Source organism: Meles meles, chromosome 1, assembly GCF_922984935.1.
Source record: "Meles meles chromosome 1, mMelMel3.1 paternal haplotype, whole genome shotgun sequence".
Classification (NCBI taxonomy): Eukaryota; Metazoa; Chordata; class Mammalia; order Carnivora; family Mustelidae; genus Meles; species Meles meles.
In genome coordinates, this window is record NC_060066.1 from 191,480,863 (window position 1) to 191,507,087 (window position 26,225).

General features: G+C 46.2%; 1 protein-coding gene across 1 annotated transcript in view; it reads left to right on the forward strand.

The window, feature by feature from the left end:
* Positions 1–26,225, forward strand: part of LOC123926444 (CUB and sushi domain-containing protein 2-like) — a 596,474-nt gene that overhangs the window by 441,213 nt on the left and 129,036 nt on the right. The window contains exon 26 of the mRNA XM_045980312.1: positions 21,485–21,687. Within this exon, the coding sequence (XP_045836268.1) occupies positions 21,485–21,687 (203 nt within the window). The remainder of the gene's footprint in view (positions 1–21,484; positions 21,688–26,225) is intronic.

Consider the following 26,225-nt stretch of genomic DNA (forward strand, 5'->3'; position numbering starts at 1 on the left):
AAGGCAGGACAGGAGACCAGAGATGCTCTCCTGGAAAAGGGGACACAAGAGCTGAAGGATGGAGAGGAAGTTGCCGGGTAGCCAGGGAGGAAGCCTGCTGGGAAGGGAAGTGACTGGGTGTGGTCAGGCCCCAGGCCCAGAGCATGAGCTGTGATTTAGTAGCCTGGTCAGGGTTGAGGACTTGGGGCCTGAGACACTGGGTCTGGACCCATCCTGGCAACCTCGTGGAGAATGGGGTAGCCTGGGGCGAGGAGCCCAGGGAGGAGGCTGTGCCAGATCGTGGTTGGGATGAGGAGCCAGAACCCGGGAAGGGGCAGGAGGAGTAGAGAAGAAGGGATGAATTCAGGAAACTCTGAAGTGGTCACACCAGATGGTCTCACTCTCCTCAGTGGACAGGAAAAGTGTGGTTTCTTCTGTTTCCCTAGGTTTTTCTGCATAGCACACAGTATGTAACATACACAGAAACGTTGAAAGAACAGCCCACGAGCACCTGCACACCTCCCACCTAGACCCGGCCATTATGAATATTTTGCCATGTATGCATTCTCTCTTATATCCTTTTTTACTGAATCACTCAAGAGTCCATTGTGGACCTCATGGTGCTCTAGTTGTAAATCCTCGGGCAAGCACTTTCTAAAGCAGATTCGCTCATCCACGACTGAGCAACGTTAGCCTTCCCGAGACTGCCTCATCCTCAGGAGGGAAGGTTTAGAACAAGGGCCAGAGGAGCACAGAGGGATCTAGGAGCAGCTGACAGGCGAGCACAAGGAATCAATGATGGAATTTCTGGGCAGGGCTGAGGACCGCTGTCATTCACGGGAATGGTGAGCGTGGGGTAGCCAGGAGGATCTCTTCATGGCACTCAGGAAGAGAAGATGGAGACAGAGTCACCAACCATCCTCTGCAGGGTGACACAGTGAGGACAATAAAGTAGTGGGACTGAATGTGTGTGCAAGGTCTCCACGACAGGGAACAGTAGGGAGAAGGTGAAGGTAGCTTCCGCCCTCCCTCTGGCAGCCTTGCAACCTCAGGGAGCTGATGCCAAGGGAGCAGAGGGGACTTCCAGCTACGCTGGGCTACAACTAGATCCTGAATGAACAACAAAACTCCTGGGATGGGACGAGCCACAGGACGCCTTTCCCTTTCTCTTTCAGTCCCCCAGGCCAGCTGATGCTCCCAGATAGTGTGCACAGTGTCCACACACACATCTGTGCTCATGCTTGTTCTCTCTCCTCTCTCTCCCTCTTTCTCCCTCCTTCCCTGTTTCTCTCTCCTCCTCCTCCCCTGTGGTCCCCAGCAAAGTTAAGGGAATTCATGATTAGACCTAATTAAGACAAACACGTAAAGCCCCTTTTGTGTTTGAGTCCTTATTCAGAGTAAGATGTAATTATTATTTTTTAATTGGGAATATCTTTATAGAATGTTTCTATATTTTAAAAAAAAATACACCTGTTTTAAAAAACTCATAATGGGGGCACCTGGGTGGCTCAGTGGGTTACGCCTCTGCCTTTGGCTCAGGTCATGGTCTCAGGGTCCTGGGATCGAGCCCCACATCAGGCTCTCTGCTTGTTAGGGAGCCTGCTTCCCCCTCTCTTTCTGCCTGCCTCTCTGCCTACTTGTGATCTTTGTCTGTCAAATAAATAAATAAAATCTTTTAAAAAAATAAAAAACTCAAAATGCAAAAAATAAAGAAATCCGTAGAGATCATAAGTCCCCTTAATCTTACTCTGGTCTCCTCCGCACACGTCACAGAAGATAACCGTTGAGAGCTGTTGGTTCCGCTTGCTCTTCTAGATATTTTGTATGGCGATATATACATCAAGCTGTTGCGGTAAACACGGTTTCTAAAACAAGATCATCTCTACGCATGGCTTAGTGGCCTGCTTTTGATGTACTGTTTAATCCTCTATCATCATATTATGATGTCAATATATAGACCAGCCTCATCCTGTTTGATGGCGACAGAGGCTTCTGTTGAAGGCACAACTATCATTTATTTTTCCACTCCCCTATTAATAAAGTAAATATTTTCAGTTTCTCACTCCAGTGAACAGCCTTATACGTGAACCTTTGAACTGTTGTCCAATTATTTCCTTAGGATATATTCTTAGAAGGCAAATTTTAATATATGACCTTGATTTCCTTCTCGTGACTGCAGCAATTTATACATCCACCAAAAGCCTGGCTCCCCACACGGAATCATGAGCTGCTGTCAACCCTGTCAGTGTCTATCAGTTTGACGGACAAAATGATATCTAATTGTCTTTGCTGCTTCCAGTTCTTAGTATATTTTTCTTTGGGGGAGTTGTTTTTTGTTTTTTGTTTTTTTCCTTATGGAGTGCTCAGTTAGGTTGAATTTTAAATGGTCTCTCGTTTCAGTTTAGATTTAAATTTTTTAAATGTACTAATTGACTGTATATATTTCGTATGATCTTTGTTATTTTTATCACACTGTGCCCTCTTTACCTTTGAATTTTTGTCTTCTTCACGTTCCGTGTATATTTGAAGAAATTGAGAAGAGCACAGGGTTTTGTATATTTCTTTTTCATCGAACATGTTATGCCTTTTTTCAACCGAAACAGGCGATGCTTCTTTGTTGCTTTCTTTCATTTTTAACTCTTGCTGTTGTTAGCTGATTTGATTTAATTAGCTGTTTAACCCCCAGTGATTTGAGAGGTTTTTTTAATCCTTTTTTTTAATTAATTAATTTATTTTTTCAGCAAAACAGTATTCATTGTTTTTGCACAACACCCAGTGCTCCATGCAATACGTGCCCTCCCTACTACCCACCACCTGTTCCCCCAACCTCCCACCCCGGCCCCTTCAAAACCCTCAGGTTGTCTTTCAGAGTCCATAGTCTCTTATGGTTTGCCTCCCCTTCCAATTTCCCTCAACTTCCTTCTCCATATTATTTTTTTAATTGATTGTTTTTTATTTTTTTAATTGTGGCAAAATACACATAACATAAAATTTATCATTTAACCATTTTTAAGCACACCATTCAGTGGTATTAAGTACATTTACATTATTGAACAACCATTACCACCATCCATCTCAGAACTCTTCATCTTGCAAACTGAAACTCATACATATTAAACAATAGCCCCTCATTCTCCCTGCCTCCCAACTGCTAGCAACTTCTACTTTCTGTTTCTATAAATTTGACTACTGTAGGTATCTCATATAAGTTGAATCATACACCATTTGTTTTTGTTTTTGTTTTTGCAACTGGTTTATTTCACTTAACATGATATCTTCAAATTTCACCTATGTAGCAAAGGAATTTCCTTCCTTTTTAAGGTTGAATAACATGCCATTGTATATAAACACGCATTTGTTTATCCATTCATCTATGGATGAATACTTAAGTTGCTTTTGGCTATTGTGAATAATGCTGTTATGAATATGAGTGCACAAATAGCTCTTCAAGATCCTGCTTTCAATTTTTTTTTTTTGGGGGGGGTGTATGCACAGAAGTGAAATTCCTTGATTATATGGTGATTCTTTAATGATTCATCAGTTATATATAACACCCAGTGCTCATAACATCACCATGTCCTCCTTAATGTCCACCACCCAATTACCTCATCCCTTTAGCTCCCCTCCAGCAACCCTCAATTTGTTCTCTATAGTTGAGTCTCTTACAGTTTGCCTTCCTTCCTGTTTTTAATCTAATTTTATTTTTCCTTCTCCTCCCCTATGATCTTTGTTTTGTTTCTTAAATCCCACATATGAATGAAAATATTATGGTATTTGTCTTTCTTGGACTGACTGGTGTTCCACCCATGTTTTAGCAAATGGCAAGATTTCATTCTTTTTGATGACTGAGTAATATTCCATTATAGCTATCTATCTATCTATTTATTTATATGCCACTTTTTTTTCCATTTTATTTATTTTTTCAGCGTAACAGTATTCATTGTTTTTGCACAACACCCAGTGCTCCATGCAATACGTGCCCTCCCTATTACCCACCACCTGTTAATCCTTTTTTTTTTTTAAATTCTGCCAGGGATCTTGTGTTTTTCATTAATTCTGTTTTCAACAGCATTTATCTTGTTCTCCTTTATTTTGGAAATCTTGTTGTTTTCATTTTTTTTTATTTTTTTTTTTTAGAATATCAGTGCTTAACTTTTTAATTTATTTATTTTTTCAGCGTAACAGTATTCATTGTTTTTGCACAACACCCAGTGCTCCATGCAAAACGTGCCCTCCCTATTACCCACCACCTGTTCCCCCAACCTCCCACCCCTGACCCTTCAAAACAGAGTCCGTAGTCTCTTATGGTTTGCCTCCCCTTCCAATTTTTTTTTTTATAAACATATAATGTATTTTTATCCCCAGGGGTACAGGTCTGTGAATTGCCAGGTTTACACACTTCACAGCACTCACGATAGCACATACCCTCCCCAATGTCCATAACCCCCTCCCCCTCTCCCAACCCCACCTCCCCCCAGCAACCCCCAGTTTGTTTTCTGAGATTAAGAGTCATTTATGGTTTGTCTCCCTCCCAATCCCATCTTGTTTCATTTATTCTTCTCCTATCCCCCTAACCCCCCATGTTGCTTCTCCATGTCCTCATATCAGGGAGATCATATGATAGTTGTCTTTCTCCGAATGACTTATTTCACTAAGCATGATACCCTCTAGTTCCATCCACGTCGTCACAAATGGCAAGATTTCATTTCTTTTGATGGCTGCATAGTATTCCATTGTGTATATATACCACATCTTCTTTATCCATTCATCTGTTGATGGACATCTAGGTTCTTTCCATAGTTTGGCTATTGTAGACATTGCTGCTATAAACATTCGGGTACACGTGCCCCTTCGGATCACTGCGTTTGTATCTTTAGGGTAAATACCCAGTAGTGCAATTGCTGGGTCATAGGGTAGTTCTATTTTCTGTTTTCATTTTTATTTTAAGGAAACCATTTTTTTTTGTTTGTTTTCAGATTGCTCTTGACAGCCTACTTTTGTTTGTTCAATGTATTATCGTCTTGCATCTCCCTGAGAATACAATTTATGTTTTGTTTTACAAAGTCTCCTGTTTTTTCCTGCATTTACTGCATTTTGCAGCTGGGCCATTTTGTCTGATCTGTCAGCTCGTTTCCTCTAAGGAGATGCTTCTCTTTCCATCCCATGGGTTTTGTTCATTCAGGATCAAGTTGTAGCTCAGAGTTGGACTCTGGCACCAGATTGCCCACCACTCTGATGAGCTGTGCAGCTTGGGAAGATCTTTAAACAGGTGCTCTGGGCCTCTGTTCTCTTATCTGTAAAATGATGATTTAAGATGGTCTCTACGATCTAAGGTTGCTCTGAGGATGTGAGTTAACCTATCTAAACATTCAGAACAGTGTCTGGCATGAAATTCCCAAGCAATGAGAACTCCTTCCTGGGGCTGGGTCGGTGCTTGCTCATTTTACCCAGATGGGGCATCCCCTAAGCACAGCAGGCTGTAAGTCACCACTGAGAGTCACAGGTGATAGGAGCAGGTGTCAAGATGCCCCTTGGTGTGCCAGATAAGATGAGATGTGGGAAAGTCCACAGGCCTCCATGAGACCCTTCCCAGGTGCACAGACAGGACAAGTCTTGCAGATGTCTCTCCTCACCACCACCCCCAACCCAGCCAAGCACTGGAGGTGATCAGAGGGCTCTGTGGTCAACCTCACCCCAGCGAGCCAGGCAAGGATAATCCCTTGCCAAAAGTGCCTAGGAGGGATGGTGGGGAGTTGCAGAGATAACACTCAGCCCTGGGTGGGGTGCAGGCAGGAAAATGGGCCCTTCTTGGGTGTGTGTGACAAACGGGCTGGCAGTCAGATTCTGCCCTTGAACATGGTGGGTATCTGCAGCATTTGGCAGGTACTTTTCCCCTGAGTGCCAGGAATGGGACAGGCTGCCCAGTGAACTTCATCCAGTCCTGGCAGCTAACAGCAGGAGAGCAGACAGTGAGCTGCACCCTACATGTCACTCTTTCCTCTGTGGTCAGGACGTAGAACATGGAAGTTTGATCCCCTGTGGGTGAGACCTCTTCTCAGTTTCCAATGTTGGCCTGGCATTTTCCCTATTATAATCAGTGGACCAGCTCAGAGGAAAACTGGAGATGAGAGGGAGGCAAAGTTTTCTGCTCTTGGTCCTCCCCTCTACTAACATTTATCAAACACATATAGTATACCACATTCTTGATTGGTTATTACTGTCCCCATTTTACAGATGACACCAGTGAGGCTCAGAAGGGGAATGTCTCACAGTTACCCAGGGATGTGGGCTTCAGACCCATTCCATTTAGCTCCAGGCTTTTCTCTCGCCTGTCATTCTGACCCCAGTTTAGTTCCATTTAACAGAACACTCCTTGAACACTTCCTCTGTATCAGAGACTGTGCAGTGGGAAACACAAGAATTGGACTAAGGCCTGTCTTTGTCTTCCAGGGGCTCACATTCTACGAGGAAAATATTCAAACAAACAGGTCCCTCCAAGACAAAGTAGTTACTGTAAGTGAGTGTAAGCCAAGTTCAGTAATGGAGAAAAGAGAGAAGTCCTGCCTGCAGGCATTGAGGCAAACATTCCAAATGAGGGGGAAGGAGCGAAGGGACAAACAGAGCAAAACGTAGGGTCTGTCCACGAAAGACTGCTTGCTTCCTTGATGTGGCTGAGGACACATCAAGGAAGTGTGGGGGAGATGAGGTTGCGTGGGGAACAAGGGCTCTCTGCAAGACCCTGTGTGCCAAGACAAGAACTCTAGATGGATTTCTCAGTATAATGAGGAGCCATTGGAATATTTTGAAGACAGTAACCACATTCAGTTCAATTAAAATACTTGGAGCATTTACTCAGTGCCAGGCGTTCTGCCAGGTACTGAGGGTATAAATATAAATAAGAAACAGTCTTTTCCCTTGAAAGTCTCAGTCTTATAGATAGACATTTTATCAGTTAGGAATAGAAGCTGAAAAACTGACTAAAGCTGGCTTCAACAGATGGAGGTTCACTTTTCTCTTGGAACAAGGATGCGAAAGTCCCATCCAGGGTAGCCACTCAGGAGGACAGCGTCTTTCTTCTCCCACTGTTGTCCCCGGACGCTGTCCTCCGGCTTACCCCACTGCACTTCAGCCTCAAAGGGGAGAGGCCAAGGCACAGAGCTTCCCCGTGCTGAGGGTTTGTGTATTTATTCGGGGAGAATCACCATCTTTACAGGCATCTTCCTACATCTGATTAGTCAGAACTTGCCATGAAGTTCTGGCTGGGAAAGTGGGAAATCAATTTTGTTTTGTTTTACAGTTTCAGTAGTAGAGATAGATGAGAGTTTTTGGAAATAGAGTGCAGACAGACCATCCTACAGGGCTTGCTACAGATTCTAATGTGATGTGATAAATGCAATAGTGGAAGTTATGTGTGAAACACAACCGAAGAGCACGTGCAAGGATGGTTCCTAATTCCAGGTGGTGCCAGGGTGTGGGGGCAAGGTATTCTGGAGAAAAGGGGTTATGGTAGCTACATTTGAAAGCACAGTAGGAGCTCACCAGGCTGGGTGGAGGTCAGGGCCTTGCAGGCATGTGGAAGGGAGGAAGGGTTTTTTCTGGAAGAACCCATCGTCTGGTGTGATGTAATGATATCTCCATTTCTAAAAGGAGATCTGTGGCAATGCAGAGAAATTGGCTGGGAAACCAGGGAAGGAGTCTAGGATAACTGAGAGGTCCTGGTGATATTCAGAAGAACTGAGGCTTGTTTCTGAGTCCAGATCTGGCTAGGCTGGAGTCCTAGTGTGACTGGGGAATGGGGCGAAGGGAGAAGACACAGTCTCTTCCTGGTGTGCCTTTTCTAGGGAGATTTGGGGCCCATGGAGGCTGGGAAAACTTGTTCTGGAAGCTTTGATTTCCACTCCCAATGCTCATGTTTGGCTTATGGTCCTAGTTTATCGATTTTTAACTGTAGGGATGCTTTTTAATGATTAATGCAAAGGGTTACCTGAAAGCTCCCTTCTTGGTTGTTGGTCACACAGCTGTAGGATTACCGGGAGATAGAGGCCTGCAGTTTTGATGAACCAGAGCCCCTGCCCAGTGGAACTTGTCTTCCTGGGAGGAGCCTGGACCAGACAAAACATCTGGCTGTGCCCGAGACCCAGAGTCCCCACCTGCAGTTTCCCATCAATCATAGGGCCACCATCCCCCACTGCGGTCAGCGTCGTTTCCCTTAGACAGCAAGTGGGCAGCTGGCCCAGAGGAGGCAGAAGGCACCAGAAGTGAAGCTTCTGTTTGTAGCTCTTGCCAGGAATCCCGGCCGCAGGTTTAGCAGCTTCCAGAAGGTTTGTTTTTGAGCAGTGACAGCGAGTTAAACCTTAAACAGAGAAGGTCCATGTACTTGCACTGTGAGAGCTGACCTCCTGCAGGAACTGAGCAGATAAGCACATACACGGCAGGGCGTCCCTTTGTCAGACTTGAGATTTCAACAAATCGGGAAATCGTCAAAAGGAGCTCAGAAGTTTTTTGAAGGAGACGATGTGGATACTCCCTGGATTTCAGTGTAAGAGTGGTGGTGGTCTCTGGCAATTTAGTTTTCATGGATCACCTCTAGAAACAGAACACAAATTACTTCAAATCATCTAAGAATAATAACCCATCTGAGCTACCCTTGATAGTCGAATTGGCCAGCAGATGTGACCTTGACTGTGAGTTCACCATCCCAAAAATGGACTCCAGTATTTCTTAGAGGGGGATTCCATTCATTCAACAAAAGAAATGCAGACCTGCATTCCTGGCCACGCTGGACCAGTAGAGAGCTCACCCTCTCAAAAGACTAAGTAAACAAGCAAAAAAGAAATAAAAGAAACTTTTGTGATACCACATAACACACGCCATTCTTTAAAAAAGGGAATTATTTCCCTAAAGAAGTAAGAAGATGTATTCTGAAAAGATTGTATTATAGTAAACAGAAGAAAATCTAAATGGATAGATGTATGCTATTCTCGTTTAAATATAAGAAATAGGGATGATCGGTAGCAGAAGGATGGATAATGGAATGCAGGAGGGGAGATCTGAGAAAGAGTGACCTTGATAGCCACGAGTAAAGAATGAAAAGAAGCTAATGACACAGTAGCTAAATCTATAAGAGTAGCACTTGCCTTGTAAGAAATAAAAGCACTGAAGAAAGAGACAAGCTGGAGGGTCTGTCTGAGACTGCAGAGACGAAGTGCAAGGGTACGGAAATAATGAAAGAGAAGTTACCCAGTGTGGAAGACAGAGGACCAACCAGGCAGCACAGATGGAGAAGAGTATAATAATAAAATACAAACTGTGAGCAGACTCCTCTGAGAAGGGACAGAGGGAGGAACTGGACTAAAGTGTCCTTGGTGAATTGAACAGACTCACCGAGTTCCAGCCAAAACGAATTAGATAGAACTTGATGAAAAATGGATCAGTTCCAAGGATAATAAAAGATTCTTGAAAGCTTTTCGCAAAACACACTCACACAGGTAAGCACACAAACAGTCCTTCTCAAATAAAAATGGTCATTTATGAGAAACCACCCCTACACCAAACCCAATCCTCCTAAAATCTCCCCTCCTTCACATCATTGGCCAAGAACAGTGGTGCTGTAAGACCAAAGAATCATTGATTCAGCCAAGATCTAATATGCACAAAAGCCACAGAAAATTGCCACTGGGGCTTCTTGAAAACTCGCAAAGACATTGTAGTAGGCTGAGTGATGACCCCAAAAGACTTAAGGTTTTAATGACTGGAGCCTGTAAACATTAGCTTATTTGGAAAAACAATCTTTGCAGCAGTGATTAAATCAAGGCTCTTGAGATGAGGAGATTTTCCTGGATTCTCTGGGTGGGCCTTAAATGCAGCCACATGAATCCTTATAAGAGGGAAGCAGAGGGAGATTTTATACACACAAAGGAGAAGATGCAGAGATTGGAGGATGCAGCAGCAAGCTAAGGAGAGCCAACAGCCACAGGAACAGAGGGAATTATTTCATGGGAAAAGTGCCTATGCTGTGGTAATGCTAACAGTCATGGATCTTTACACAACGAATAACCGACCAAGAAAATGTAGAGTTAAATCTGTCATAAATACAAGAAATTGACAGTCGTAGAAGGACTTTAACACATCTTTCTTAGTCAAGTAAAAGGGGAAAAAAAGTCATACACCTGAAATGAATATAACACTGTGTATTAGTTACACTTCAATAAAAATAAAGAGAACAGAAATAGACTTTGCTTTAGGTGATTTTACCATTTATTGATTTTTGCACTATGTATCAGGCTTGGTGCCAGGTACTTTATATGTGATTTCATTTACAATAATCCTCCCAGCAACACTGCTGGATGGGGGCCGTTACCGCCATTCGACAGAGAAGTAAACCAAGCCTCCACAAGGTCACCTGATGAGCAATTCCAGAACAAGATGTGAAGCTGTGTATTTGATTCCATAGCCACTATTTTTCCCCCTCTGGATTATGCACTCCAGGAGGCATGAACCTTTCATTTATGGACAACATTTCTTCTGGGAAGAATAAAGGCACATCTGTCCTCACAAAATCCCTGACACCTCCAGGACCGGTTCCGGCCCATGACAGGCGGTCACACAGCCTTCATGTTCAAGGTGCCCATGACAAGAAGGAAGCCAGTCCAAGGTCACTGGTGAGGAAACCTGAAAGACACAGCAGTAGCCTAAGTCCTGCGTTTGTGCACTCCCCAGCCTCCCCGAACACCATCACCCTGGCCACTGCAGTGACCCAAAGCTCAGGTTCATTCTCTCCCTCATGGAAGTAACAAAAGAATCTTTTTTCTATTGGATACCAGCTGGCCCCAGGAAAGAAGAGCCTCTCATTTTGCCCTAGACACCAATGCTTGCTTTGGGCTTTGGTCTGTCTTCTCCATTTTTGCTCTTTGGATGGCAGGATGCTTTAATTATTATTGTCTGCTATTATAATCATGGTTTAATTGTCAGTTTGCAGATCCGTGGCTCAGAAGGGGACATTTTATAAAACAAGTATTATTTTCTTATTGTATTTGCCAGTGTCACTGAGGATAATTTAGGCTTCCTTCTCATTTGAGGGCAGGAGTGATTTCCGACCTTCTCCCCGCCAGCAGCAACTGTCTGTTCGCGGGCCATTTTCCCCTGATATAAAGATCCACCATTAGGACTTGTGCCTCTGCACCATCCGTTGTGTTCATGGAGTGGCCACGGTTGCCCTGGAGGACCAAAGGCCCTTTCACATTTTGGGGCTGCAAGTGAAATCAAATGAAGTCAACATGTCAAGACGCCGTGGATTGTATTCTTGCTTTTGTGTATCTGTCTGATGTGCGATGGATCCAGATGAGCTCCCTGTAAGCGGTGGGGTTGGCAGAATCCAAAGAGCATCCAAGGTGTCCTAGTTTCCTTGGGACTGAAGGGACTGAGGACCAGATCCCAGAAGCAGGTTTTGCCTAGGGAGAGCTCTTGAGAGGTACAGCCACCTGCAGTGAAAATCCACTGTTCCCCTAGCTTTTTAGATTGAGACTCTGGTGGGAAATCTCTTCGTGCCATTGAAGCTGAGTATCATGAGCCTTACTCCCTTACCAGCAAAGTCCGGCGGAGTTTCCGTGGCAGGCTGGTAGGGGGTGGTAGGGGAGCAAGGGCCGGTTGGGAGTGCCCTCTCTGGGGCACCTGCTGCCGGGAGATTTTGGAGGAAGGTGGGACCCTACAGAGACACTGCAAGAAAAGGTGTCTAGAGATCCTAGAACAGGGTCAGCCCCACCATCCAGGGTGCCCTGGGATTGAAGCAGGTGGCAACCAGCTGAGCATTGATGACCCCGCCCTGGAGAGAGCAGAGTCTCAGGATAGTCCCCAGGGAGCCAGAGAGAGAGAACTAGAGACCAGTGGGGCTGAGGGGCTGAGCAGTATATTTGTTGGTCCCCATGAGCACCCATGTTATACCCAAGGCGAAACAGACACCAGACTTAGGACACTGAGACCAACTCCAGCCCCTCCTTTGGTGGGCACTGGTCTTCCGCCCCTGCCTCTAGCCCTGCCCCATCACCACAGAAACCACAGAAACCACTGTCACTAAGATTATAGAGGCCACATATGTCTTGCCCTCTCCACAGCAGCTTGGGCATTATTGCTGTCCCTCTGAGACTCTCCCCTGTCTTGGCTTCTAGGGCTGCACCTTCTCCTGCTTTTCCTTCTACCTCTTAGTCTTAGTCTCCATGGGCTTCTCTTTTCCTGTTCATCCCTAAAGTCAGAATCCTCCAGAAACTCCCTTCCTTGTGTGTTTCTCACGCTGCATACTCATTGGACATGCTTGTCCAAACCCACCACCTGCACCCCATGCTTCTGTCCTCCCAAAGAACTGATACTTTTCTCTCTCTAGCCCATCCATGTCTTTACCCTGTCTCTCTTCCCTCCCTGGCATTCCCTCTTCTTCCCACGTTCCTCGTCCACCCCCTTCATCTGTGCACAGCTTGTGCATCTGACAAGACTCTCAGCTCAGTTGTCACCTCCTCCAGGGGGCCTGCCTCACCCCCTCCACCCAGGTAGAGGTCTGCTCTGTGCATGCGTTGACCGTAGAACTCATCACGCTACACTTAGGCTCAGAGACATGCCATATTCCCATCGGTTCTCTCTTGATTGGATGTGTGACTCTTGGTATCTGTATCTAGACTCAGAGAACCTACCAGGCTGGGCTTAGCCAGTGTGAGACCACGACTGCATCCTCCCCATGTCTCCTGGGTTTGGACGAGGCTGCTAGATCTGGCTCGGGGTCAGTGCAGCTAGCTCCTGTTTCATTGGTAGTGATAGAGCATCAAAGATTCAGTGGGAAGATCCAAGGAGCTGTATGTGGGCCATAAAAAGAGATGTCAGAACCTCCAGCAAAATAGGACGTATCTTCCTTAGCACAGAGGATTTCATTTCCTCTCACCATGTGGTACGCACTTGACAAGGAAAGTTGGTGAGTTTGGCTGAACTATGGTATTCCTGCAAGGTGGTGAGCAGTTCATTCATTCATTAGTTCAACCAGACCAAGAGCTTAGCATGGGCCAGGCCTGGTGCTGGGTACCAAAGATACAGAGATGAGTGAGTCAGAAACACAGCAGTTAAGGAGCTCAGTAAGACAGGTACGTCACCGATGGTTCTAAAGCTGCGGGAGCACACGGAGGGAGCATCTGTCCAGATGGGGTTCATGGGGTCGGTGGGGGAGGGGGACAGTGCACAATATGGAGACGCCCAGGGAAATGTCCCCACTGGGTGTGGGGTATCAGCTGGTACATGCTAGTCAGGTGGTGTATGAGTTTATGGGGCTGTTATAACAAACAGAATAGCTTGAAACGAGAACAGAAATGTACTTTCTCACAGTTCAAAGTCAAGGTGTCAGTGCTCCCCCTGAAGACTCTGTGGAAAAATCTGTGACCTTCTTCTGGCTTCTGGTAGTTGAGAGCCACCCTGGGCTCATAGATACGTCACTCCAGTCTCTACCTCTGTGTTCACATGGTCTGCTCCCCTCTGACCCCTCTGCTTCTCTGTATCCCAGTCTCCCTCTCCTTTCTCTTATGAAGATATCAGCCTTTGGGTTTAGGGCCCACCCTATCCCAGGATGACCTCATCTGAACTTGATTACATCTGCAACGACGCATTGACTTCCCATTAAGGGCACATTGACGATTCCAGTTAAGGTGACACTGAAGGGGTTGAACTCAGCCCGCTGCAGGTGGCAGGTATGGGAGTGTACGGGAGGGTAGGAATGTTCCGGGCAGAGAGACGTCCCTGAAGCAAGAAGACAAAAAGGAAATGAGTGGAACAGAGAGGATTGGAGGATGGCAGCTGGGGCTCCTGAAGGACTTGGTGAAGGAAAGAACAGTGTGGTTCAGAACGATCACTGTACCCCGCACAGAGAAGGTGAATCGAAAGGGTGGGAGGGAGTCTGGATCCAGGAAGGCCAGTCCCACATTTTAAAAGCCTCTGGGTGTGCTGTTCCCTCTCTTGTGATCTTCCTCTCTCTATCTCCTCCTGCTTTTCTTTTCTGTCTTCAAAACTACTGCAAAGTTTTCCTTGCTTCGCTCAGGTAGAAGACAATGTGAAAGGAATGCCTTTGGTACTAGAGAGAGATGCACTGAATGCTGGCCCTGGGCCTTACTAGCCGTTTGATACCCACTCCCCACTCCCCACGCTGCAGTGGTCTGTGTTTAAACCCCAGGGATTTCAGTCCTTCCATGAGCAAGGTGGCAAAAGTAACCTGCAAATCGAAGGGTTTTTACAGGGATCCCACACATATTACTGTGTGGTTTTCACTCAGCAGCAGCAGCCTCCTGGGCAGAGACAGAGTGTGATGCCCAGCATGCTTCAGCCTTCTTCCCTGGCCTTTGTCATGTCTGTGGCCCAAAAAAGCAGACACCCTTAGGAGGAAGGCTTCTCTGTGAAGGAGTACCTTTCGCCTCTTCCCCTCCCTTCAGTGCCTCCCCACCTGGGGTCAGGGAGGAAGGGGGTCCTCAAAACTGCTCCCAGTTTTTCAAAAGTCAAAGAAGACTGATGCTCATCTGCAGAAGAGCTGCTCAGGCAAGCTTGCTGTCTGCCAGGCCTGGAATGAGCCCTATCGATCAGAACCTCTGATTAGCATCTTAGAGACTTTGATTTCTCAAAGATGAAAACAGGTCTTCAATAAGAGTCTTAATCAGGGTGGTCGGTTTAAGTCTTCCCTGGCTCTCATCAAGGATTTCTAATACAAGGGGTCACCACACCCCTCCCTGCAGCCAGCCCCCCTGCCCCAGCTACCTGCGGTGCTCCCACTCCAGCCCCTGCCGCTACTCCCATCTGGGCAGCAGGAGTGACCGTAAAATGGAAATTGGATCCTGCCAGGCCTCAGAAGAAAGACCCCTCAATGAAATCCAAACTCCCCCCTCCGACCTTGCCCCTGCTCCTTGGGCCCCCCACCCGACCTGGCCTCCGCCTGCCCATCTCCGTCCAGCGACAGCCTTTCTGTTTGGGGGCCTTTGCACCTGCGGCTTGCTACCACAGGAAGCTTCCTCCCACCTCTTGCTCCGTCCAGGGCTGGTACCTGGGAGCCTCTCCCATTGTCTCCCCGTCTCCTCCTTCCAGAGGGCCTCCCCTGCAGGGCACTCCCTGGAAAGCGGGTCCTCTGTCTCAGCATGCTGCTTCCTTCCACGCAAGTCCCACCACAGCTGATCGTTTTTACAGGGATTTGTGTTTGAGGGAATATTGCCCATGTCCAGAAACAACTGGAAAAGGACGCCCTGTCCTCATCACCATTATCTCCCCGCACCCAGCGCAGAGAGGTGTTGAAACAAATGAATGCAGTAAGAGGTCTGGCCCTTCAGCCTCCCTCCTGGCTGCTGAGCTGCATTGTTTCTGCCTGCAGAGGACCTCGGGCTCCCTCCTCTGCCTCTCTAGACCTCTCCTCCTGCCATTCTCTAGACCTGTTCAACGCCAAGCCTTTGACTTTTGTCTGATTATCAGATCAGCTGAGCCGAATGCAACGAGCTGGCATTTTTAATTCATGGTCTCAAAGATCAGCCCTTTCACCTTGTTATGATTCTCGTGTAAGCTATTGATTACTGATAGGGCCTCCCTGCACACACCTGCCTCCCGGCCACAGTCTCTTCCTTCCGGAGGCGCAAGCGGCATTCTCAGGGGAAAGAGTGGGAGCACCGAGGTTGGACCCAGACTATAATTATGTAATGTAATTCTGGCTCGCTTTCAAACTAGCCCTTGACCTTGGGCAAGTTATTCAACCTCTCTGAACCTCTGTATTCTCATTTTTAAAGACGGAAAAGATGCCAGTTACAAAATAAAGATCCTCACGGGGGCTAAGTGAGACCACATGGAAGTGCTTTGTACTTGGTGGTTGTCATATAAACGTGTTTCATCCCTGCTCCATCTCCATATTCTCTCTTCACAGCTTCCTATCAGACGGTTCCTGCTGGAATCTCATTCATTCATTCATGGATTCATTCACTCACTCCTTCAGTTATTCACCCTCCAGGACCTCAGTGGGTCTCTTAACTAAAAGGGGACAAAACCCAGATTCCTCTAGCTAATTCTGGGGCCTCATCATCTTCCCTCTCTCAGCCCAGCTCTATTGTCTGTGACCTCCTGATGCCACTTGAACTCCAGTGTGGGAATCACCTTTCTTCCTGGCCTCTTCACCTTCCTCCACCTCTGGGTCTTGTCTCATGTTATTTTTCTTTATTTTTTTTTATTCATCTGACATAGAGAGAGAAAGAGAGATAGTGACAGAGAGCATGAGCAGGGGTAGAGAGAAGGAGAAGCTCACCAGGGAGCCCAATGCAGAGTTCGATCCCAGGACCCTGGGATCACAGATCCAAGCCAAATGCAGACACTTAACCAACTGAGCCACCCAGGCGCCTCTTGTCTCATGTTATTAATGCAAAGAAAACCCACTCCCTTTCATGCCATACAAACTTAAAGTCTCATCTCCTCCCTCCCTCCCTGACAAGTCCAGCCCCCTAGAGCCTCTCTTTTCTGAGAACGCATCCAGCCACACCACACAGCTTACCTCCTGGTCTGCTCCTGTGGTTAAGGCCAATTCTGTATCCATTGAGTATCACAGAGAAAGCAGAAAAGGAAGGGTGCAGCTTGGCACGGCAGTGGGTATGCCTGTTGGCTCCGCTTCCTGGGAAGCTCCCACTTCCTCTTTCCAATCAAGTGTGGGGCCCCAGACTGCCAGTCTGTTTCCTGCTGAATGCATGGAAGGGAAGCCCATCTGTCTTTACTTTGCCAGAACCCCCCGGAGGGGATGCCTGCCAGGGGAACTAGCACCCACACAGCTTCTGGTGTGGCGGACCTGCACCTCTATCTATAAAAGGGTTTGCTTGGGAAATCCAGGAGATTCACTTGAATCCTAGTAAAACTACCTGGTAACTGAAAAGAAAAAACATGCACACATACCCAACAATAAACACATAAATAAAAATTAGATCCCATTCATAATAAAATTAAAAATTTAATAAGATGTATGCAAAAAGAAAAACATAACAAAGAAGAAAACCATGAAAATGTTACCAAGACACATGAACAAAGCCCTAAATAGGTTAAGATACCCACAGTGTTCCTGGCTGGGGAAAAATAACGTAAAGCTATCAGTTTGCCCAAATGAATGAAGGCATGTGTGCAATTCCAATCAAAGTATCAGTGAGGTTTTTTTGGAACTTGATAACTATAAAGTTCATCTCAAAGGATTAATTTGGGAAAATAGCTAAGAAATTTGGGGGAGAAAAAATGAAGGGGGATTTGCCCTGGAAGAATATGAAATATGAAAACAGAAGTAAGTTGTGTAGGTGTGTTTATGGTACAACAAGTAGCCTCTGTAGAGACCAAGGAGGGAATCCTGGAGTTAAGGAGGGTGTCTAGAATCAGAATCATGACTAAAATGATATTTCATATCCATGAGGGGAGCCTGGGTTATTCAGTGACAACTGTCTTCATTCCCCAGACATTTGTGGGCACCATCCAAAGTGTCAGGCACATCATAGGCTCTGAGGCCACCAGAGTGAATAGCCCCTGGTCCCCCATTCATGAAAATTATCTTCTAGTTGGGGAGACAGGTAGTAAACAAATGAGTAAGTATAGACTGCAATAAATGCTCGGGAGGAAGTAAACAGAGCATTTTGATAGTCAAAACATGGACGAGGCTACTTTAGACCAGTGGTAGGAGAGTTGAGTGTCCATCTGGAAACATAGTGAACCTATAAACCTCAAAAAATAGAACTAACAAGATCTGGGGAAACACTCAAGTTTGGCTTTTTAATCTTGTGGGAAGAAGTGGGTTTGCCCAAGCATCACACGACACCCAGTATCTTTTTTTTAAGTTATCTCTTTTAAAAAAATATTTTATTAATTTGAAAAAGAGAGCACAAGCAGGGAGAGCAGCAAGCGGAGGGAGAAGCCAACTCCCCACTGAGCAGGGAGCCCAATGTGGGGCTTGATCTCAGGACCCTGGGATCATGACCTGAGCTGAATTGAAGGCAGACGTTTAACCAACTGAGCCACCCAGGCGCCCTGCCATCTGTATCCTTAAGGGAAAAGAGTAGCATATTTGTTACATAAAATGACTTAAGTCCAGACACACCCAGGTGGCTCAGTCGGTTAAGTGTCTAACTCTTGATTTTGGCTCATGTCATGATCTCAGCGTCCTGGGATCCAGCCCATGTCAGGCTCTGCGCTCACCAAGGAAAAGGATTTTTCCTTCCTTGAGGATTTTTCTTCTTCTCCTCTGCCCCTCCTCCCACTTATTCTCTCTCTATATAATAAATAAATCTTTTAAAAAATAAATAAATAAAATAAATCTTAAAAAACAAATAAGTCCTACACCAAAATAGGCACCATAAACAAAATTTAAAGGGCAAAAAGACACCAACTGCTAGGAGAAAATATTAGCAATACCTAAGAGAGAAATAAAAATAATGAATAAAAATTGTAATTAATTGTAAATAGAATTTTAAAAGACAAATAACTCAGTTAAGATGGCTAAAGGTTATGAAGATATGTAACTGGGCAATAAATATATGCAAAAATATGCATATAACAAAATATAACAAAGATACGTATTTAATATGTACGTAACTTAAATTATCCAAAACACCAGTGAGATTCCATTTTGGTTTAGCAGATGGGCAAGTATTTTAAATATCTGATGTTGATGAGGTGAAGTTTAGAGAGAAGAGTCACACTGATACTGTTTAGTGAGAATGTAAATTGATGCAATCACTTAAGAGAATAATTAACAGCATTTATAAAAGATTTTTAAGTGTATACTCATCCCCCCTCCCCAGAATTCCTCCAACAGTCGACTGAGATGTTAACAGAAATGGGCAAAGCTATGTAAAGATGGGAAAGTTCCTTGCAGTCTTATGTGAGATAGTGAAATACAACAGTGTCCATTTTTGTAGGAAAAAAAATGAAATACATGTATTACGTCCCTAACAGTCTTAAGCAAAAAAAGTAACTTAAAATTCTGTAAAATATGGTCCCATTTGGGGAGTGCACACTGTATGCGCACTGAAAGAAAGTCTGGAACGATATGCAACAAGACTAATATCAAGTGAAAAGCTTTGGAGAACAAATTGGTTTGTGTAAGAGACTTTTCAAAAAATTCAGTACATCTATATATTGTTTGTCTTTTTCTGCCTTGAGCTTGCCTTATTTTTATAATTTAAACATATATTTTTTAGGGATTTTATTTTATTTATTTGAGAGGGGAGGGGCAGAAGGAGAGGGAGAAGGGAAGCAGACTCCCCGCTGAGTACACCAAGCCAGCCACTGCAGGGCTCAACCCCAGGACCCAGAGAGCACGACCTCAGCTAAAACCGAGAGTTAGATGCTCAACCGATCGAGCCACTGAGGTGCCCCTGAAAAGATATTTTTAAAAGGAGATAGTGATAAATGGATTGGCTTCTGGAATAGAAAAAGGGCATCAGTGGAAAAACTGGTGAGATTCAAATGAAGCATGGAGCCGAGTTCATAGTAATGCATCCAAGTTGTTTCATCAGTTGTGACAAAAGCACCTGGGAAACATAAGACATTAACAGTGGGAGAAACGGTGAAGGGTCTATGGGAATTCTCCATATTAACTTCACAACTTTTCTGTAAGTCTAAAATTGTTCCAAAATAAAAATTTGATTAGGAGAGAAAGGCTGGTAGTCAAATAGCTTTGGCAGCTAGAACCTCTTTGCTATGGGAGAATTCAGGGTTCCTATTCAGCTACCTTTCCCTGAGAGCTCTGTCTGTGGCCTGCAGGCAGCCTGCCCTCTCATGTGGAAACCCAGCCGGCCTCCTCAGATCCCCAAGGATTATCTAAGCCAGGCCTGTGTGTAGCCAGTGTCCCAAGTTCTGTTCCTGGAAATCAAGATGTAGGCTCACCGCTCCCCCCCCCACAGCTGGATCAGCCTCTCAAGCCCCACAACACACCCCTTACCTTTACCCCCACGCCCCTTTTTCTAAGGCCGAGTTTCTTAGAGCAGATTTAGGTTCAGAATCAAATTGAGACAAAGGTGCAAAACTTTTCCATTTGCCCCCTGCCCCGCCACATGCACAGCTTCCCCATGAACCACACCCCCCACCAGGATGGGACATTTGTTACAAGTGGTGAGCGTACGCTGACACATCGTTATTGCTCCAAGTCCGTAATTTCCATCAGGGTTCACTCTGGTGGTGTACATTCTATAGATTTACTTTGGCCAGAAATGGCCAAACTGTCTTCCAAAGTGGCCTTACTATATTGCATTCCCACCAGCAGTGTGTGAGAGTTCCTGTTTCCCTCCCCATGGGCACTTGGTGGTGTCAGTGTTCTGGATTTTGGCCATTCTCATAGGCGTGTCGTGGTATCTCATTGTTGCTTTCATTTGCATTTCCCCGATGACAGGATGTGGAGCATCTTTTCATGTGATTATTCCCCATTTGTCTATCTTTGGTGGGGCGTCTGGTACGGTCGTTGGCCCACTTTTTAAGCAGACTCACTCGTTTTCTTATTGTTGAGTTTTAAGATTTCTTTGTATATTTGGGGTAACAGTCTGTTATCAAATTATGTCTTTTGAAAATATTTCCTCCCAGTCCACGGCTCATCTAAACTGAAATTTTTAATCTCAGTAAAGCCTAGCTGATCGGTTGGTTTTCCCCCCCTCCCCACGGGTCATGCCTTTGACTTATCTAGATGTCTTCCCCACACCCAAGGTCGTGTAGGGTTTCTCCCAGTCTTCTAGGAGTTTATAGTTTTATGTTTACATTTAAGTCTGTGACCTAGTTGGAGTTAACTTTTATAAAGGGCCTCAAATCTACAGCTAGATTCATTTTTTGCATGTGTGTGTCCAGTGGCTTCAGTGCCATTTGTTGGAAAGACCATCTTTATTCCCTCGTCAAAGATCAGTTGACTGTATTTCTGTGGGTCTGTCTCCGCATTCTCTATTCTGTTCCATGGATCTCTTTGTTCTTCGCCAATACCCACCACCTTGATTACCGCAGCTGTGTCATTACGTCTACACTGGGTACAGTCAGTCTCCAGTCTTGTCCTTCTTCTCTATCATGTAGCTGTTCTGGGGCTTTCTCCTTTCCATATGAACTTTAGAATCAATAGTTTGTCAATAGCCACAAAACGGCTTTCTGGGATTTTGCCCAGGTGTATGCCTTCTCGGCGTCTCCCTCACAATCTAGAATGATAGTGGACTCAGGAGGAAGTCTGGGGACCATGGTGGACAGTGAAGAGATGGTTGGGGTTTGACAGTGGCAACATAAAGCTCAGGATGATTAACAAGGTGCACAAAGCCTACACCCCCCTCCCACCCCCGTCCCGGCTGTTAGAGACCCCCAGTGGGAGGGGCAGGCCGGCTGGAAGCCATGAGGGAGGGTGCCGATGGACACTGCTCTCTCTTCCTTCTGGCAAGTCTTTCTTGGGTCTCCGACCTCCTCTGACCTGAAGCCCCTGGGAAGAAGGCGCTGAGCCCAGGATGACCGCCTTCCTTTTCTCTCTGTTCAGGCTCCACTTCCTGGTGTTTGACACAGAGGAGGTCCATGACGTGCTGCGCATCTGGGATGGGCCTGTGGAGAGTGGGGTCCTGCTGAAGGAGCTCAGCGGTGCGGCCCTGCCCAAGGACCTGCACAGCACCTTTAACTCAGTCGTTCTGCAGTTCAGCACCGACTTCTTCACCAGCAAGCAGGGATTTGCCATTCATTTCTCAGGTCTGTGCTCACTTCCTGCCCACCCCTGTCCATCTGTCCTGCAGCATGACAGCAGCCCCCACCCCTCCTAGCCCTCCCTTCCTCCAGCCCTCCGCTCTTGTAGAGAGAGCCACTGAGCAGGGACTGTGTGCCTGGCACCTGGTTAGCACTTGTGTTCAAATATCTGTGCTGGGCTTACTCTGCAGGGAAAGACAAGCAGCTTCAGAGACACTAACGTGCAGATTGATGAGTACATGGCGGGGGGGGGCAGGGGATATAAACTATCGTGCTCGCCTTGGAGCACCAGGAAGAAAAGATATTCCAGAAAACACGGAGCCCACACTCAGACCTGCAGGAGGAGCAGCAATAACAGAGAGAAAGACCGTGTTTCAAGCAGGGAGCAGTTGATGATTCCGTGGGGTGGGAAGGGCCAGGTAGTAGAACTTGGTGGGGGGGAGGGGTATCTGTGGATCCCTGTTAGAGTAAAAAGAAAGAAAGGGGCGCCCTAGGTGTGAAGCGCGTGTGCACAAGTGCAGAGGCAGGATGAGAGGTTCCAGAACGTGCAGTTTGAAACATGGGCAGTGCAGAAGGAGGCACGCAGGCCCCTGTGGACGGTGGTATGGGGCTGGGTTACAGAACAGCCTCTCTGACATGCTGCACACTCTGGTTCTTAGTCTAGGGCCGGTCCCAGGAAGGACCGGGAGCCAAATACAAATGATCTAAATTCAATTAATTATGCACTCTAGTAGCCAATTATGGAGAAGCATGACATAGAGCTACCAAAAATGGGCAATGCTCACACATCCGAGTCCCGGTATTAGATAATTCATGTGTCGGTCCTGCCTCCCCCTGTGATGCATCGTCTCATCTCCTCTGAAGTGCCTCTTCCATCACTCATCTCCCTGCACAAGTGACTCTGCCTTGGTTTATGCTTATGTTTATTATACACCAGCTGTCTTCATTACCATGTCCTTACTCCAGGGGGGGGGGGTTGCCATGGTGATTGCAAAGCGAGGCCATGTGGCACCCATGCCACGGCTTTGCCTCCACAGTCTCCCCTCGGTGGTTTATTAGCTAAGGTTTGTTAGCTAAGGTGGTTGGGTATATTTCCAGTACCAGGTGGGCTGAAATGGAGCTACAGACCCTGCTTCTAACTCTTGTGCGCATCTGTTTTCTCCATGGAAATGAGCATTCAACAGTTTGTAGGGCAGATGAATGCCTCCAGGATTATGTTCCTTTATACCCATTAACTTGCCCGATTAACACTCATGCAAGCTTGTAGCCTGGTGAGGAAGAGCTCCTTGCAGGGTTCACTGGGAGTCTTCTTACATGGAATCCTGGTATCCGTTTGCCCATGGAGAGTCTCTGGGGACCACAGGGTAACAGTGAGCTTATCTAAGACTAGGTCTCACCACGGGGCAACAAGGGAGTCATTTTTAGATAAGCATTTCCCTACATCTGTTCCCTGGAGTTTCACGGACTCTTGGCTGATGTTGCTGGAGAAAGAACGTTGCACGGTCAAATAAAGTTGAGAAGATGCTTAGGTCAAAGCAAACCTAAAGAGGCTATCTGTAACTTGGGACCTCTGAGAACTTTTGGTATGCTAATTTAGCGGGTAAATTCAGAAGGTGTCTATCTAGTAGGTCACAGTTCCCAAATATATTTGACCATGGAAGACTTTTTCCTAGACCACCTCAAGAGACTAGCATTTTATGGAACAGACTTCGGAGACTGCTGGGATAAGCCATAAAGGATCCGTAAGCAATGAGGAGAGTGGAATGCTAAAGAGACAGCTCAGTCCACTCTCTGGGGAAAGGAGTGTTATGAATAATTAAACCAGACATGTATTTTCTCTGACTGTGCCCAAGCTAATGGTTATGGCTTTAAAAAATGAAAAAGAAAAGAAAAACCCTCTTAATTGCTCTGATAAATTCCCCTGTGGGTTTGCGCTATCTGACCTCTCGTGCACCGTCAGCGTGGCCACGTGGGACAGTATCCCTGGGCACTTTCCCGAGCCGCACTTCGCCCAGCAGCTCCGGCGGCTTCCTCACGCGTTGTCCAGCCTGTAGAAGGACTGTTCATCCTCGAGATGCGTGTCAGATGCCACTTCCTCCCCATTCAGAATAAATTGCCGTGGCCTGTGGCACAGCGAGCACTTTACTTCGGTTTCTTCGGTGCGGTGCGTTGTCAATCCCAGACAACCTGCCTTGTGCTGGAGGTGGCCGACCCTTGCCACGTCCTGCTGCTCAGACTTCTCCACGGCCCATGCGTGCAGCAGCAGTTTACTCACTGCTTACTGGGAAAGCAGGCACGTGGACACCTGTGCACATGAATGCATGGTTTTCTCTAATGCGTGGATGCCCGGAGGCAAGCTGCCCTGACCATCGCTTAGGTCTGTGGAGAGGGGCGTGGGCAAATCTACCTAGCCTGGGCTCCAGAAAAGCCGAGATGACCTAGGCCGGGGTCTGGGGGTAACCGAGGTTCAGGAAAGGTCACCTTCCCTGTTGCTGTCCTCAGTTAGCAAATACCAGGACTCCTCTAGGGAAGGCCGCGTGGCTCGCCCCAGGTTAACTTTATAGTGTGTGTTTGACGGAGGATTGTACAGAAATGCCAGAGACGATTAGTACAGGCTTGGCTTTATTGAGTAAACAGGACTGTATAACATCTGACATCCTGTCTGAACCACGCGGATCCAGCCTTTTCCCGGGGCTTTGCCAAGCAGCTCAAATTCAGGAGCATTAAAGAGGGAAAGTGGGAACAAAGAGGGTGAGGGGGACACTGAAGGAGAGGGACGCACAGCCACGGCCGCCCGCTGAGCCGACACCACCCTAAGCACTCTGCTAGTAATTTTCACAGAAGCCTTAGAGTATGGTGGCCGTTATTTAATCCATGCTGCAGACGTGGCTCTGGGGTCCAGGGAGGTTTCTCATACAAGGTCATCTAGTTAATAAGCGGCAGAGACTGGATCAGAACCCCCCTGTCTGATTCCCAGACCCAGGCTCTTCATCATTGCGCTCTGTCACCTCCTACATAAATAATCTTTCTGAGTATGGTCGGAACAGGGAGCTATTTTTCTTTCAGGGAATCATTTACATGTGTACAGTGCACTGTAAAGCTAGAGATGAAAGCTAAGTCTGTTTTTAATTGGGAAGGAAGAAGATTGATTCTTCTTTGACGTTATAAATAAATTCAGTAAGTGTCAGATGCTGATGATTTGTTCATTTATTTATTCATTCAACAAATATTTACTGAGCACGGCTGTGTGCTGGGTAATGTTCTAGGCCCTGGGGATACAGTTGGAAGCAAAACAGCCGAGGTCTCTGTTCCCGCAGAGACGCACAAGTTATATTACAATAAAGAGACAAATGAATTAGCAAGAGTATTACAGACTGTGCAATGAAAAGAACAAAAGAGGAGAATGTGACCAAATTAGTAGCAGGGGGTCAAGGGATGAGCCCAGAAGAAGGTGGTCAGAGAGGCCTGTCTGAGGAGGTGATTCGAGAGCTGAAAACTGAATGATAATATGGAGCTGACTTAGGAAGGTCTGCGGCACCATCGCTCCAGGTGGAAGGACCAGCAGGTGCAAAGGCCCTGGGGAGTGGGAGAAGCAGGGAGGGACCTGAGCTTGCTGTGGTGGAAGATTTTACAGATGTGGCTGAGTATAGTATAACATATATATACAGATGAGCATGACTGTATTCTAATAAAATTTATTTACATGAGCAGGCATAGTAACAGATCTGACTGTGAGCCCTAGTTTCTCGTATATCGTTACTGGGTGTTAGGTATCAGATGCTATAACTCCAGACTCATTCACACAATCCTAGATCTTACAGTTGGTGATATTAGTGTGTACAGTTGCCCTGGGTTTGGACTTCTCGAGTTTTTTCACTGGCGTCCTCCTCAGAGCAGAAGAGAGTGCATGTCTAACCATCTGTTGATCTGAAAGCTGTAGGAGGCTACAGTCTCTTTGAGGCTTCATGTTTTTGCTGAAGAACTCATACGACTTTTACATTCTACTCTACAATAAATTCATTTAGTTTTGTGCATGCTATTTTCCCCAAAATTTGGGGGTAGGGGAATCTGACCCTCCAAGCCAATGAATATTACAAATCCTGTGGCCTCCAGGGGCTCCTGTCCCCGGAGCCTGCCGCCCAGAATCTGGAGGATGACCTTGGTTGCAGCTGCCCCGATTCTTTCTCTGGACTTTCTCTTCTATCATTTCCTTTTCTCACGATGCATCTGCTCATTCATTCTTTTATTCATTTGCTCCTTCCCTCCATCATTTGACATTCACTTTTAAAGCACGTGGTCTGTCCGACACTAAGTTAGGTATCAGATGGCGAACGTCTCCCACATTCCTGAGGTTTTTGAATGTTGACTACATCTCAGCTATGAATGTTTACTTTGAACTCTACTTTGTCCCTTGCTACACACCTCAGACTTGCCCGGTTCCGGGCCGATGTGGTATTGGTCGTTTGCCTTCACCTGACTGCAGTTCTCCCTGTGCTCGTGAACATCCACTGCTCCCAACCCACTGGCAGACCCTGCTTGTCTGC